General features: G+C 44.9%; 1 protein-coding gene across 1 annotated transcript; it reads right to left on the reverse strand.

Moving 5' to 3' along the window:
- Positions 1–2597: 2597 nt before the first annotated feature.
- On the reverse strand, positions 2598–16406 carry SPCS2 (signal peptidase complex subunit 2). Its single transcript, XM_054015891.1, has 5 exons — positions 16297–16406; positions 8589–8672; positions 6684–6844; positions 5343–5477; positions 2598–3580 (listed from the first exon to the last, which is right to left on the reverse strand). The coding sequence occupies exons 1-5, from the start codon at positions 16333–16335 to the stop codon at positions 3394–3396; spliced, it is 606 nt and encodes a 201-aa protein (XP_053871866.1). The 5' UTR covers positions 16336–16406; the 3' UTR covers positions 2598–3393.
- Positions 16407–16444: the final 38 nt, after the last annotated feature.

The raw sequence follows: 16444 nt of genomic DNA on the forward strand, positions 1-16444 counted from the left end.
CTCACTACAATTATCCTTTCCCTGGATTCGGGAGACTGGTTCGCCGCCCTCTAAATGAAAGACGTGTACTTTTACATAGCGATTCTCCCTGCTCACAGACGCTTCTTAAGGTTTGTGATCAACTGAAAACATTATCAGTTCACAGTCCTTCCCTGCGACCTGTTGACAGCCCCACGAGTGTTCACCAAATGTACGTCGGTGGTAGCAGCCTTCCTCTGAAGGAGGCAGGTGCAGATATACACTTACCTAGATGACTGGCTACTCAGGGGGCAACACATCTCGAAGAACAACAGTTATAAGAGATAAGTAACCAAAAGTTTTTGTCGCATTGGGAGTTGGGACAGCAGCCTGGATAACGGCAGTTTCAGAAAGCATCCTAAATGGCAAGACTGTTTAAGCTTCCTAGTGCGTCTCACACTGACTCTCAGGGTTTTCACACTGCAAAGAAAAACCCACAGCACAAAGTCTCAGGGCTCGGGGGGTTAAAAACAACAGCGTAGACATTACCGCTCAGGCTGGAGCCCGGGCTCCGAGAACCTCCCACCTTGTTGAGTTTCAGAGCCTGGGCTCCAGCCTGAGCGGGAATGTTTACACCGTTATTTTTAAGACCTGCAGCCCAAGCCCTGTGACCCTGAGTCAGTTGACCTGGGCTCTGAGACTCAGAGCCACGGGTTTTTCTCTGCAGTGTAGACATATGCCTCATTAGCCTGTTGCTTGCTTAGGTGACTGCCAAGCCGAGCCGGCTGATGACCTGCAGAGAACAGTGTGGCACTGTCAGGCTAGTGCTGGCTTGGCAGGGGCTATCACAGTGATCATAAATGGAGTCACTGGTGGGTGAATTGCAACTGTGCTAAGCATGCCTGGAGCAAGGTCGCTGGGACCCAATAGCAGGAAGGGTAGGGGAAGAGCATGTGTCACTATGTGCTTGGTTTCCAGGGAGTAGTCCACGAAAGCTTATGCTCTAATAAATTTGTTAGTCTCTAAGGTGCCACAAGTAATCCTGTTCTTCTTCATGCTTAGATAGGGAGCCCCATAACAAGGTCTGAAGTTTGACTTTATATCCCTCTCTGGTGATCCCTACCCCTGTAAAACTCCTCCTGGAAGGAACCAGCTGCAGTAAACAGACCTGCAGCTGGAGGCTAGGCTATCTGAGTTGATTTCTCAGCTTCATTATTCTGTCCAAAACAGATGGATGTGGTTTCCTGAGAGGTTCCGGAGGCACAGAGCCCTCCGACGTACAAGGCATTTAGACGAATACTGTCACGTGCATGCTCTTCCTCTAGCTGAGTGGCACCTGGCAAGAGGGCACAGCGGGTGCGGGAATGGCTGCTCTCAGGAGTTCCTCACCCACCTCCAATTCTCATTCAATTCAGAGCGGCCTGAACAAACACAGCCGCTTCTCATCTACTTCCTCCTTTCTCTCTCAAAAAAAAATACGAGGTCAGGGTGGGAGGTTTCAAGAGCACTCTGCCTTGGCCAATCACAGCTCTCATTGAAGGAGGCTGACATTACTTTGGCTAAGGCCCAGTGCTTGTGAAAATTCCTCTCTACATGACACTGGTCCCCGTAGCAGCCCCCTGCACTGCTAACCTCTCTTCACTCCCCAGAACAGGAACAAGCTGTTCTCCGCTACTTCCGGCACCTTCCATTGCTTCACCTTTTATGTGAAAAATTTGTAAACTCTTCAGAGTCAGGCCCATCTTTTTGTTCTATTTTGTACAGTGTCTACCGCTGTGCGCTCCTGATCCTTGACTGGGACCCTGGAGGCAATGCAAACGGGCACAATACAAATAGGTCATGTAAGCTCATTTTTTTAACATGAAGAAAGCAAAGTCCCTTCCAACCAAATGACATCACAGCAGGGACAACTCGTTTTCAAAGACAAGATGGGCTGTCTTAGCCCGTTGCTGTTCTTTAAAGGGCGACAACTTAATTGTTTCAAAACTGAATTTTTTTTTTTCCCCAAATCATTGCAAGACGATGCTGATGGTTATAAAAGTCTTTTCAGTTGGGCAGTTTCGCCCTTGAAGTCTCCAAGAAACAGTGAAACGGACTCCCGAGAAAGTCCTGTCAAATGCACAAACGGAAGGGAGTCAAAGGCCCAAATCCACAAAGGGACTGGGGCATCCACAAACCCTGGCTTGGATGCCTAGGCTATGCATGGGGAGAGTTTGGGCCCTGAGAATGAGACCCACAAATGCCAGCAAACTGGGGGGTAGTCTTCTAAACTAGCCAATAGCAGACACCGATGAGAGGGGTGTGTCCTAAGCCCCATCCCTCTCAAAAGTTAGGCACCTATGTCCGAGCTGGATGGAGGCACCTATGTGTGCTTCTGATTCACAGCTGGAAACCCCTCACCTGCATCCAGAAGAGTTTCTAGCAAGAACAGCAGCGGTGCACTTAACTCCACACAAAAAGGCAAGGGAAGGGCTATAAGCACGTAAATTCCTTTGTGGATCTGGGTCTAACTCTTCAGTGTTAGTGATCTCAGGTAAGTATGTAACATGGCAGTGGGTACCATGTTTTTCTAGACAGGAATGTGATCTTCAAGATGATTGTGCTCCTTTAATCTCTCCCCCATGAAGACCGCAACACTGTTTTCACATCTGTTCTTTCCTTTTATTGAAAAAAAAATCATTTAGAAAAATGACAGTTTATATCAGGGACACAACTGAACAGAATCTCAATACGAAATATGCCAGTTGGACAAACATGAAGGACATTTACAGCTCTAAAAATGCCATTGCTTTTATTTTTTCACCTTGTCGATAAATTTCGTGCTCTAACATACAGAAGTAGCATATTTGCAGTCTCGATATTTTTCCCTTCCAATAGATAAAAGGATTTGATATAAAAATCGATCCCACCCACCCACTCCCCAATCAGATAAATATAAAAATAAAGAAAACACTTGTTTGTGAATGGACAGAGTTGTTTTACATAAAGGTTTTGTCCTGAATTCCTAACAAAGATTCACGACGAAAAGGATAAAATGAAGTCAGCGAAATGTGAATGCTAAAATCCCCCAAACACTGCATGGCACAGAGCTACATACTATAAAGCACTGCCAGGTAAAAAGGAGGAAGTCAATAGAGCATTGAGCAAAAACCTCCCTCCTAAAGGTCTTTGTTAGGTCAAATGTCATCCAACATCATCTCAAAAGTGACAGAGCAACCTGAAAGGCAGGTTAAACACTGCAACCATACAGATCAAGACTGTCTGAGCTAGGCATTAGCTTCAAGATCTCGGATCCAAGTTTAAAAATCCTGCTTTATCCAGAATTCAATAGGATTTCAGGACAAAAACAGAGGCAAGTAACATTCTTTGCTATTTCACTTTCTTTATTGGTATTAATTTAGTATGATCCACGCAGGAAGATGGCCATTGGAATAGTTATTTTGTTTTTTTTTCCGTGGCCAAACTGTCATGAAGCTTGGAGATTTCCGGTTCGTAGACCTCCATGACTAATGTTCCATTGTCATCAAAGAATTTAGCGATAGATTTGGTGAACTCTGCTTCTCTCGGCTGTTTGGTTTTCCCGCTGATGAAAGTCAATTTCAGGGTGTATTTGTCATCAAACCTTGAAGGAACACAGAAAGAGAACCTGAATCAGAGTTTAGAGAGGGGGCTTTCTTCACATGTCAGTAAAGATCAATCTGTCCATGTCACAATGGACCTGACTTCCTGAAAATGGCAGCGTCCATGCCGTGAGATCAGTTCAACAGCCATGGAAGATTTCCACCTTCCATGTGTGTTTCTAGGTGTTTTTTTTTTTTTAAATATGTATCTATATGATCTTTTAAGGAAAACTGTGTTTTTAAGTCAAAGATGAGGCTAATTGGGCCACATTCCAGAATTTCAGAAGCCACACTTCGGGTTAACGCCTCCCGGTTTTAAATGACATGAACCAATTCCACGTAAGCATTTCTTCGGCCCTTAAAAGTGAACTAACATTGCTCCCGCTCCCTCCCCCACCCACTTCCTTCCTGCTCTACTTTCATTGTTTCAGTTAATAAAATGCTTGTGTGTTCAAAAGTCTGACTGTTTTATACTTTAATTAAAATATATTTTACAGGCCAGGAATAGAAAGCACAATTACATCACAAACAGGGAGCCAACCATCTCTCCCTATATGTATATATATGAAAAGCCATTTGTCCCATCTCTTTTGGTGTCATATCTGACAGCAGACAGTACCAGATGTTTTAAAGATATAGGATTCCTAAATTCCTTCCTAACCCAACAGTCAGTGATTGGTTTATGCCTGAAGCATGAGGGTTTATATCCCTTGTTCTTTTAGCCCATCTAAGCTAACTCTCTCTTCAGTTAAAAAGTTTCTTTTTTGAATCATGCTAAACTCTGAGGTCTCATGAGTTCCACATGTTAGTTATAGGAGACAGAAAACCGTATACTGCATACAAATTTTAGCCATCTCAAAACTAGAAATGATGACAGGAGCTAAAGTAAAAGGAACTAAATGTCCAATACTGCAATCTGCATTCATGTAAATAGAGTTAAGGGGTCTACTTTTCTAAGGGCTGAAGGACCCATTTGTAAATGTTTATAGCCTGTCACTACCCAGTAAATAGTCTGGGGGTGGAGGCCCTGGGATGGTTTCGGTCACATCCTGCCCCCCACGCCGGTTGGGTCCTGCCCGGCACTCATCCCACAATGGCAAATCCAGTGCTGTGAGGCTGGCTTGGCTCCCCCTCCCCCCCCCCCCCCACATGACTGAACCAAAATTGTTTGTGTGGAGTCGTGATCTGGCTCCTGGAGTTGCAGTGCCACTGACTCAAATTTGGCCTTCAGAACTGGGCAGCTGAACAGTGGCGACTGCTGGCCAGGCCTCCAGCTCTGAAGGTAGCACTGCAGTGCAGAAGTAAGGGTGGCAATACCATGCCCGCTACAGAGCTCTACCAACGGGCTGAGAAACACTGATACAGAGAGCAGAAAACATCTGGGGTGATTCCATGTGGGTGTTAACGGCAATAGAGCACAGGGAGAGAGACAGGCTCTAAGGAAGCAGGTCTCAGACCATTCAGGGCTTTTGATAGAAGCAACACTTTGAATATTGCCTAGAAGCAAATTGGGAGGCAATGCAGTGCATGACACAGATGTAATATATAACCCTTTGCATAAGACTTATGCTACACCAGCCATTTGGCTCCTGTACTGCTCTGAGTAAATCTGCACAGAGAAAGGTGACAGACCCAACAGGGAGCAGAACTGACATTCCTGCCCCATAATAACTACAGTAAGTAGGCAAATCACAGGCCTCAGCAGGGCGTGGATGTTCTGTCACTATGGTCCTTTGGTAACTGTGGTTCTAGAAGCAACAATACCTTTTTAGACTGGAGGAAAGTTGCCAGATGTCATCAGGGTCCATCCCTGCAGGATCCTTTCGATGTGCTACCAGGAAAATGCTCTTCTCCTTGTATGAGGTATAGATGGTCAGGATTCCCATCATCACAAAATAAGTTCGGGAAAGTTAAAGAAATTCAGGGAATATGAGAGCCATGCAACAGTAACACGTAGGACATGTGAACAATGGAATGCATACAAATAAATGATTCATCTCCACACAGCGCCTGGGGTATTTAATTGCTTCTGACAAGATCATTTAGAGCTCGGTTTTTGGTTGACATTTTTATTAGTATGAACAAGTTAAATGCAAATATAACGTGTCAATCTCTGACTCTTAAAAATCTTCCCACTGCCACCAGACCACAAATCAATGCCTGAATAGACAGGAATGGTGGGCAAAAGTTTATCAGAACCTCCCTTGAATGAGGTTTACCAAGGAGTCAGATAGAAAACTCAAAAGATTAAAAGACAATTAAGCGTGAATATAAAAGACTAAATCGTGTTTTCAGTTACTTGACTGAAATTTCATTGGCAACATCTAACGGAGGCCTCAGGAAAGCCTGAGGCAGAATAAGCAGTGGAAATAATCCTTATGTCTAGGGTCACTCAGCAGGTCAGTGGAATAGCAGGGGTTAGAAGCCCCAAACTCCTGGCTCTCAGCTTTGTGCTCGGTTTACCAGCCCACACTGCCCCCCTGAGACTATCTGCACAATTCAGAGAGATTGCGGCATATACAGAGAAATATTGCACCCTTTAGCCATCACTCTGGACACGGTATCCTGAATTATCTGCACTAACTAACTCCTATAGCCAAACAGCAGAAACAAAGTCAGTATTCAGAATGGCAGAGTATGTTGCTGAAAAAAACCAGAATGATAAAAGTTACTCAATTCTTCAGATTTACTAACTGGTCTCTAAATGTAACTTACATTTATACTGCTGTCCTCTTCCCAATTTTTATGCTGCCTGTTATTCCTTGATGGCAGCCTCGGACAATTGCTCCTGCTTGCCGTTTCACTCCCAGCACCTGATCTGCAGTATCACACGAAGCAGCTGGTGCTATAGGAGTCTGTCTACAGAAATACAAGTTTCTTACACTAAAATAAAGCGGAAGAGGCCTCGGATGTAAAATAAAATACTAACGTAGAAACCCGGTAAGTCCCACTGTGTGTGAAATTCAGACAGGACCTAACAATTTTACTTCTATGTCTGCTAAAAGAGGGAAAGACAATTATGGATTTTTTTTTTTTTTTTTTATATACACTTGTTGGGGGAAGACAAACACATGTCTTAAACCTGCAGCACACAGGAAAGGATATGATACCACACAGAAAGCGAGAACAGGTTTAGATTCAGGAAAGGGATGCAGATAATCCCAAATCAAAGCCACGACGGCAAAGAGACAGGAGACTGTGCAGATGATGAGGCGGCCATCAATCAAACAGAAATTCTCCACATACTTGTACTTTTCCAGGAGAACCTGATGGGAAAGCAAAGAGCCCAGTTTATTGTACACTTGGCTACTTTTACAGGTGGCTTCCAAAGACGACTTAAATTAACTCTCTATAGATGCACTGATTTTAACTGCATAATCCAGATAATTTTAATTAAAGCATCAGAAAGGGGAAAACCCATTCAAATCCAGGAGCGTCACAGAAACAGCAATAAATGTGGGGAGAATGTTGCAACTTGAGATATTTTTGATATCTAATTTAAATAGTCTTTAAATGTACATATGTTCTTTAAACTTTTCACTGACACACGTAAAAGCCATTTGAAGGCTAACTAGCCAATGTTATTAATGCAAAATGACAGTAATTGAGTTGGAAGCAAGTGATTTCTGAGTCACCCACAGCTCTAGGAGGAGGCACTCAAGAGGAGTCTGATCCTGGAAACGTCTGCATACAGATCTGTCATGAGAGTTCTGTACAGAGCGAGGCTCCAAGGTGGAATCCGTAAAAGGACTCAAGTGTTGCAACACTGAGGGCACCTAGAAAAATCACAGGAGCAACAGTGCAACCCCCCAAGCTGGGTTAGGCACCTGGGCTCCCTATATGATGAACAGGGAGGGTCGGCGCCTAAGAAAGGCGATCCACCAAAGCCAGCTTGCTAGGTGCAGAGCCACCTAAAGCAGCCTACTTGGGCATGGGTCCTGCTTTGAGCAGGGGGTTGGACTAGATACCTCCTGAGGTCCCTTCCAACCCTGCTATTCTAGGATTCTGTGCCAACCGGAGGGGGAGGAGGAGGTGCTAAGCCCTGCCCCACTCACAGATACAGGCTCCTAAGTCTGGGCTGCAGGGAGGCGCCAGCTCTGCTTGTGATTCACAAACCAGAAGATGGGTGTAAATTGTGTGCAGAACTTGAAACAAAATGGCCAAGGAGGGGAGGGCCATTACATACAACCCATTCGCCTAGTGGCTAGGGTACTCCCCCAGGATAGGGAAGACGCCTGGATCATGTCCTTCCTCCTCCTGAGGGGAAGATGGGATTTGAACAGGGATCTGCCACCTCTCCGGTGCGTGCCATAACTACTAGGCTACACAGGCATTCTAATTCGGTCACTGGCCCAATTAATAGTGAAGTATTCCACTGCTTAATTCAAGTGGAACAACTGCAGGAGGAGACATTGAGGAAATCACAACAGAATATCCCATAGCCTGGTAGCTAGGGCACTCACCTGAGAGGTGGCTGCTCCCTAGACAAAGGGCGGTGGGACGACTTGAACTGGGGGCCCCCCACACCCTGGGTGAGTACCCTATCCGCTAGGCTCAAGATTATAAGGGAGGTCTTTCCGCCCCTGGCTGTTTTGTGTGGTCACCTCGGGTAAGTTCGATCAGGAAGGTGTGCTCAGAGGGTGCCAACAGGATTGGGCCCCTGCACATGACTTAGGGGACCAAACACCTCTCTCTTTCCTGGTTTGTGAAGGGCTTTGGAGCTGAGGTGGGGATAAGCCTCCAAATACCTACCAGAAAGCAGCAGTGCATATGTTCAGGAAGGAAACAGGCGTCCAGGTGCCTAGAGTGAAGCGGCAGTGAGCACGCCCAGAGGGAAAAAACTTAGATGCCAAGTGAGTTTAGGCATCTACTGGGCTAGAGGCATCTATTGTACTTCACAATAGCGCCTAAAAATGGAACTTAGGCACCTAAGTACCTTTGTGGATCCCACCTGCAGTGATTTCAAAAGGCCCATCGGGAGGCTAACACAGTCAGTCAGTCAGAATATACCTTTTTGGCAGAATCATCCAAAGAATTTTTCACAGCTGATCCATCCCACTTGTCAATTTTTACTGGTTTGTCATCAATCCTCCACTGCAATGCAAATTGAGAAATCAAGTCACTTCCAAGAACTTGGCATGTGTAAATATTTTATTTGTTTCTATACTGAATAGGAAAATAATAGCAAATGATAGCTCAAAGCCAAACTCAAAAGAAGTGCTCCATAGCAAGTATCTGTATATGAACGACTGTCCAAAGATTAACAAAATCTAGTATCTATTACACAATTGTGCTGCAGTATGTAAGTGGATTGCACCGCAATTCAACATGATGTTAGACCTTCCAACCAGGCTTTTTTCAAAGCAGACCTCAGATTTAGTAGATTTTATTGTTGTGGCCATGATATACCAAGTTTTGAAAAGGTTTAACCTGATGAGTCTCAAACAGCGCTGTAGAAATGATCCCGTAAAGCGACAATTTAAGATGGGGAGTGATTTTAATTTCAGTCCTATGCTTGCCTTTGTCAACAGATGTCACTGCCAGTGATAGGAATTCTAATGATGCTGGATGATTTGTTAATTCTTTTCCATCAAATCTTCCAAAGTACTTGCATTTGCTATGAAAACTCTCTCTCTCCACACACACACACACACACACACACACACACACTCTGCCAACACAGGTGAAATTTGAGGGGGGGAAAAATCAGGAATCTGATGAGGACAATTTAATGGCACATACAAATAAGAAGAAACGACAAGTTTCTCACTCAGACCCTAGACCAGCAGTTCTCAAACTGTGGGATGGGACCTCAAAATGGGTCACAACCCCATTTTAATGGGGTCACCAGGGCTGGTGTTAGACTTGCTGGGGCCCACGGCTAGAGTCCCACTGCCTGGGACTGAAGCTGAAGCCCAAGCCCGACCACCCGGGGCTGAAGCCAAAGCCTGAAGGCTTCAGCCCTAGGCAGTGGGGCTCAGGTTACAGGCCCCCTACCCAGGGTTGAAGCCCTTTGACTTTGCCCTCCCACCCCCATGGCAGCGGGGCTTGGCTGGGCTCAGACTTCGGTCCCCCCTCCTGGAGTTGTATTGTAATTTTTGTTGTCAGAAGGGGGTCGCGGTGCAATGAAGTTTGCGAACCCTGCTCTAGACTAATGAGAGATTTTTTAAGAAAACAAGGACAAAAATAATCCCCACTCTTTTAACCCAGCTATACGCAGGCCATCTAGCCACTTGGCAGTGTGAGCTAGTGGAAAGAGCACTGGACTGGAACTCTGGAGACCTGCGTGCTATTCTCAGCTCTGCCACTGTGTGCTGAGTGGCCTTGGGCAAGTTACTTAGCCCCCCTGTGCCTCAGTTTCCCCAATGTAAAATGGGGGTGATGACTTTGACCTCCTTCGTAAAGCGCTTTGAGATCTACTGATAAAAAGTGCTATGTACGAGTTGTGTATTATTATTACATTCAAATTTCCCACAAGTTGTCGCCCAAAGATGTGCCCCTATTGCTTATGATGGACCAAGTATAACTGCACGTGTGCAATGAAAGAGTTAACTCCCTCCCTAAAGTTCATAAAACTCGTAGCAATATCTGTCTTACATTCATTTGGCAGGATTTTGCAGTACTGCTTTGAGCTGTGTGTATTTTAAATAGCCCGATATTTCAATGGGACTTGGACCACATATGTTAGATTCTGGTAGGAGATATTCTGAACTTGCATTATTTCCCCAAGGTGAAGTTCACAAGACAGTTTACCGATTTAGTGCCAGAAGAGCACTTTTCTCTCTCGGGTTAAAATAACCTCTACCTTGATATAACACTGTCCTTGGGAGCCAAAAAATCTTACTGCATTCTAGATGAAACCGCGTTATATCAAACTGGCTTTGATCCACCGGAGTGCGCAGCCCCGCCCCCCTGGAGCGCTGCTTTACCACGTTATATCGGAATTCATGTTATATCGGGTCGCGTTACATCAGGGTAGAGGTGTATTTTAAAAGTAGATGTTTGTCCTGATTTACTTCTACAGGCACTGAAAAATAATCATACAATTCTGCTCTGAGACACACAGGCATGAATTGCTGAATGCCTAGGAAACTTCAGCACATGTGCGAGTGCAGGAGCGGATTTTACAAGGCAGAGTAGTAACAGGCCCTTTGTATTTAACTCAACGGGCCAGTAGTGAACATAGCCCTTGTTTTGGGGTAAGTTTAAAATAGAAGATATTTATGGAAGGCCACTGGACCCTGATTTTTACAGCAATGCTAAGGTTAGTATAGAATGAATCATAGGTGAGAAAACCTTTTCCTACAGATTATAAAGGCATACAAGTCAATGATTTTTAGATTTTTTCCACCCTCCATATTAGATCATCCACAGGGATTTAGTTGAACGCATGTGTTTGGGATGGGGGGGTGGGGGGGACAGAGAGGGGAAAGTGAAAAAGGTTGAGGGGGAAGGATTTCTGATTTTCTTTCTAATAACTAGATTGGTAGCCAAACCTCGAGTAAGCTTCACATCCCCACACCACCTCTGAGTCCCTCCATTACTCTTATCTGTTGGCAGAAAGAGATACCAAAAGGAGCTAGAAGAAAATAATTCAAATGTCATGACTGCACAAAGCATTTCCTATTCATCCTTCGCCAGAACCTCTAGGCTCCATTTCTCAATTGGGTGGGGTGGGGGGTGGAATCCAAAAGTTTTGTGGGAAGTTACTTGCCTACAAGCGGTTGTATTTTGCTTACTAGAGGCTTAAAATGTATTACTGTTCCAAAAAGAAATTACGTAAAAATGGCAGCTTCTTATGCTACAGATCTGCTGTGTGTGTCACTCAAGTGTCAAAAATAAGTTATTACTGTTAGACCTGCAGAGTCAACATAGAATAGCTTGATCCTATTGTGTTGCTGATGTATAGACTAGAACTGTGAACTGTCAATTGCAGGACCATGTTCTGTCCTCTATTACACCCATAGAACCCAATGGAACCAACGGTGTTACAAAGAGGCAAAAGTGTCATTTGACCTGCAGAATCTTTGTTACTAGTGATGAAGTACAAGAAGGAGAGAGGCTGAATTTTCAGGGCTGATAGAAAAACTAGCTTTTTACTTGTGAAATTGAACAAATTTGATACAACAGGTAACTTCAACAAGCCATATAAAAGTCTCTTTTTGGAACTGATCTGCCCGCTTTGAGATGAACTGTGAAAAAAATCAGAGAAATTCTCAATTATTTCTATGTGCCCTTTATTAAATTACCAGAACAAATATTTTTCTGAAGCAACAATAATTAGTTCTCTCCATAAAGTCATTACTGTATTCCTGGGCTTGTTCCTAAGATATGAAATGAAGGGAAAAAGTGACACTTGGAATCCAGTGATATTTAAAGGGAAGGTGTCTCCATGTTTCATGATTAAACATTTAATATTAACTTATGTTAAAAGTGATCTCTGAACATTTGAGCCACTGAATAAAATGTCTGTGTTCTAATAAAAGAATCCCTCTCATAAAATGTGAAATGTGTAAGAATTCACAGGTGTCCATTATAGGACAATTAGGGATAGACAATAAATATGGAGATGAACTTGATTGTATTAAAAATGTTTGTTTATTGACATGTTGGTCTATATTGCTCACTGCTTTAGTAACCGAGTGCCTCACATTAATGAATTTTGCCTCAACCCAGTGGGTTAGGATTTACCCCTCTTATTTTTTTTGTTTTTTTTTTTGCATCAGTATAGCTACCCCCATGCCAACCCTAGAAAATGCATAGCAGTTTGTTAAGGAGGCAGCAGCAATGGAGAAGCCCTGCTGACAGGTGGTAATCTCTTTTAGAGGCTAGGTACAGTAGAATCTCAGTTACTAACACCTAGGGAATGGAGGTGGTTCGTAACTCTGAATAAAACTTTATGATTATTCTTTCATAAGTTTACAACTGAACATTGACTTAATACAGCTATGAAACTTTACTATGAAGAAGAAAAATGCTGCTTTCCCTTTATTTTTTAGTAGTGTACGTTTAACACAGTACTGTACTGAATTTGCTTTCTTTTTTGGTTTCTGCTGCTGCCTGACTACATCTTCTGGTTCCAAATGAGGTGTGTGGTTGACTGGTCATTTCATAACTCTAGTGTTGCGCAACTCTGAGGTTCTACTGTACTTATATGCTTCCATGCCTCCCAAGTGCTTACAGTAACGCCAAGATTCATTTGTGTAAACTACCACCATGTTAATCCTTCCTCAAAGCTCACTCCTGCATCTCAGCAAGTTAACACACACCAAAAATACCCCACTATGGAAGGAATTCAACATGTTCACATGTCAGAATTAAGTCACTGCATGATCTTTATCTTGGTCCTTCCTCACCCCTTTCACCCTGTCATTCTTATTTTATTAGATTGGGGCATTTTTAAGAGCGTGAACTTGTCTTTTCACATATTTCTAGGAGGCACACAGCACATGTTGGGGTGCTATAGACATAAATAATCAGATGTCTTGCAAGGTCATCCCAGGATAAACAAGGATCTTCCTGCACAAGTCGCTCCAGTAAAACCCACTTGTATACTACATCCAACCCACAACCTTCTATGACAAGGACTGAGTGAAAGTGACACCCAAGTTCTTAAACCACCTCACTGCCTGGAAGCAAGTCTCCTCAACAAGCAAGGGGCATAAATGAGGAAACGTCAAATACTCTCTCTTATATTTGGAAGTAATTTCACCAATGGGCCTCTATTACATGGAGCAATAGGGGAGCTCAGATCAGCCCTCAAAAGATGGTATATGTCAAATCCCTAAGGGATGACAGCATGTCATCACCACTAATTGACTCCCATCTTACACTACAACATCAAAAGAGAGGGATTCAGACCTTGAAGATGGAGAGAACATCTGCATGTTTAAGAATGGTTGGCACCCTCTCCTCCACATGAGGTTAAGTAGCCAATAGGAACAAGTCAGCATCGTATGTAGATTATGGTTGTAATAAAACTATTTCAACTCAGCTAGAGAGACATGCTTATCTCCCCCCCGCCCCTCTACAGTTCCTTATATCTCCTTGTCAAGGGTTGGAAATGGGCCATTTTCATAACCTCTACAAACAGTTATTTTTCTCTCCTGCTGACAACAGCTCACCTTAACTGATCACTCTCCTTATAATGTGTATGGTAACACCCATTGTTTCATGTTGTGTGTGTGTGTGTTTATCTTCCTTCTGTATTTTCCACTACATGCATCCAATGAAGTGGGCTGTAGCCCACGAAAGCTTATGCTACAATAAATTTGTTAGTCTCTAAGGTGCCACAAGTACTCCTATTCTTTTTGCGGATACACGCTAACACGGCTACTACTCTGAAATCTGTCAGGTTGTGGCTATCAAAATCTGGACCCAATCTAGCTTATCGTCCAAGATGAACTGCAAGCCCTACTAATGGAGCAAGAAAGTATGGAGTAGTCAGTATGCAAGGTACTCAGAAAAGTTCTACCTGACAGTATATTTATAAAACACTAGAAGTGTACTAAATATTTGTTCCTTGCCATGGCATACCTCCTGACCTTAGTCTTAGCTCTTCTGTAAATCTGAATACAAACCCTTGTAACCAAAGATATTCAGACACCAACAGTTCTCCAGATATCGCCTCACCAACATGTACCCCAACTGCTTTGCTCCCTGAGATCATCAGGTTTCATTAAAGCCATCCAAAGCATCCCAGAAAGAATCAACATGGCTGAGAAAGAACAGGTCTCAGGTGTGTGTGCACACATGCAAACAGAAATCCTGAGGAGGATACACCAGATTATAGTTAGGGTTTCCAACAGATTTAATGCACTGTTACTGAATGACTCAGTTTCTGCACCAACTGGACAGTCGCCATTTCAGAAGATAAAGATATTGATATTCCCCAGCGCACATTGGCTTTGGTTGCACTTTAAATAACCACAATTAAGTGCTTACCAAGCACATCGAAAATAATGAGGATACTTCCAGAAGGCATCACACTAAAAACCACAAACTGCTGCCATTTGAAATTCGAAAATTAAACACATTTGCTTGCAGCAAGAAACTTGGAAGTATTTAATTAAAAAAAAAAACCCACATTGTTCATGGCAACAGTTAACGCAAGTGTTTTTAAGAGATGACTGTAGCTCTAAAAACCTACAGCTTACAGGATATTTTGATCTCAAACTCGATTGTCCCACTCCAGGCCAAAGTCAAAGCTGATGCAGAGAAAGGGAGAAATAAAGAGGCAAACACCTTGCCCTTCATAACTGGGCTGAGATCACCAAACTCACTTCATATTAATAACCATATGCATTAGGCCAGATCTACCCTACAAACTTTTCCCAGTATAGCTATGTCTGTCAGGAGTACAATGAGGTACAATCTGTAACTGACAAAACTGTGCCAGTAAAAGCCCCTATTGTGGACACCGCTTATACCAGCAAAACTCGCACTTATTTTGCTCAGAGTAAGGTGGTGGTGGTGGGCATTTGGAATAAGCAATGCTGACATAAGCTGAAGTCATACTAGGAGCGCTTTGCTGATCTTGTATAGCTGTACCAGCAATATGCTCCTAGTGTAGACCGGCCTTAGTTTCCTATGTTTTGTTACTTCTGCATTTTACTTCCTACCATATGCTGCACATGCCAGGCAAAGAGACAACACCAAAAAGGAACAAAGCAGAGGGACCAGTTACAGCTGTCCATTATTTTAAATGTGCATTTACAGAACCACACCTCTGTGCGGAGTAGATTCCGATCGCAAAATGCTCCGTGAAGCAGGGTTGGTACTAAAGAGTGCCTGGAGAGGAGCATGTGAATTGCAAAATGTGATGTTGGCAGCAGAGGGCTTACTTGAGCAGAGAGCCCTGTTTCGATGCCCGCATGTGGCATATACATGCCAAAATCACCATTTCAATGTACATAGGAAGCCTTATGAGACCAAAGAGCCCCCTCCTATATTCAAAGTGGGGAAAGGGGAGCAGGTATAGGTGCAAAAAGCCCTGCTTCTATACTCATGGGGAGAGAGCCACGTAGAGGTCTCTCGACACTCAGATACAGGGTGTGAAGGATGTTCTTCTGTGAGGGTGTGGGTGCCAGGACTCCTGTGCTGAGGGTCACAGGACCAGCACCAGATGGATGCCTGTGCCCCTGTACCAGGGCTCATGGAGGTAATGCTCTAAGGGGCCAGGGCTCCCACCTCAGGGTTCAAAGGGGAAAGAGTATGCCAGGATCAACCTGTGCCCAGTGAGGGGGATCCCTGGGGGCACACAGGAGATGGCTGGGGTGGAGAAGCAGGGACCAGCCTGCACCCAGTGACGGGGATACTGGGAGGGAGTAGAGGAGGCGGCTCTGGGGGGGCGGGGAGCAGCCTGCACCCAGTGAAGGGGATGTCGGGGGGGGCAGAGGCGGCGGCTCTGGGGGGCGGGGAGCAGCCTGCACCCAGTGAGGGGGATGTCGGGGGAGGGGAGGAGGCGGCTCTGGGGGGCGGGGAGCAGCCTGCACCCAGTGAGGGGGATGTCGGGGGGGGGGGGGCGGGGAGCAGCCTGCACCCAGTGAGGGGATTGTCGGGGCGGGGGGGCAGGAAGCAGTTCCGGGTGTCCCCCGCCGATGCCCACAGAGGCCCCCGAGGGGAGGGGCCCGGCCCCGGGTTGCAGCGCCTGAGCCAAAGGCCCCTGGTCCCAGCCGCGGGGCGCCCCGAGCCCGCCTTCCCCTCCCCAGCCCGCTACCTTCTCCAGCAGCCCGTTCTTGCCGCCCTTCGCCGCCATCTTCTCGCCTCCCTCCACCCCGCGGCTCGAGGCGACCTGTGCGCCGGCGATTGGCTGCGCAGAGCAGGCGCGCAGGGGCTGACGGGATTTCTAGCACGTCGCCTCCAAA

Source organism: Malaclemys terrapin, chromosome 1 (genome assembly GCF_027887155.1).
Source record: "Malaclemys terrapin pileata isolate rMalTer1 chromosome 1, rMalTer1.hap1, whole genome shotgun sequence".
NCBI classification, from domain to species: domain Eukaryota; kingdom Metazoa; phylum Chordata; order Testudines; family Emydidae; genus Malaclemys; species Malaclemys terrapin.

What these genes read in the sequence shown, in the direction of transcription:
- SPCS2 (XM_054015891.1), bottom strand. Translation starts at nt 16,335, where the DNA reads ATGGCGGCGAAGGGCGGCAAGAACGGGCTGCTGGAGAAG. An exon ending in TGGATGATTCTGCCAAAAAG is followed by an intron (nt 6,845 to 8,588) that starts GTATATTCTGAC and finishes CTTTCCCATCAG; the next exon opens with GTTCTCCTGGAAAAGTACAA. An exon ending in CTTTCCTCCAGTCTAAAAAG is followed by an intron (nt 3,581 to 5,342) that starts GTATTGTTGCTT and finishes TGTTCCTTCAAG; the next exon opens with GTTTGATGACAAATACACCC.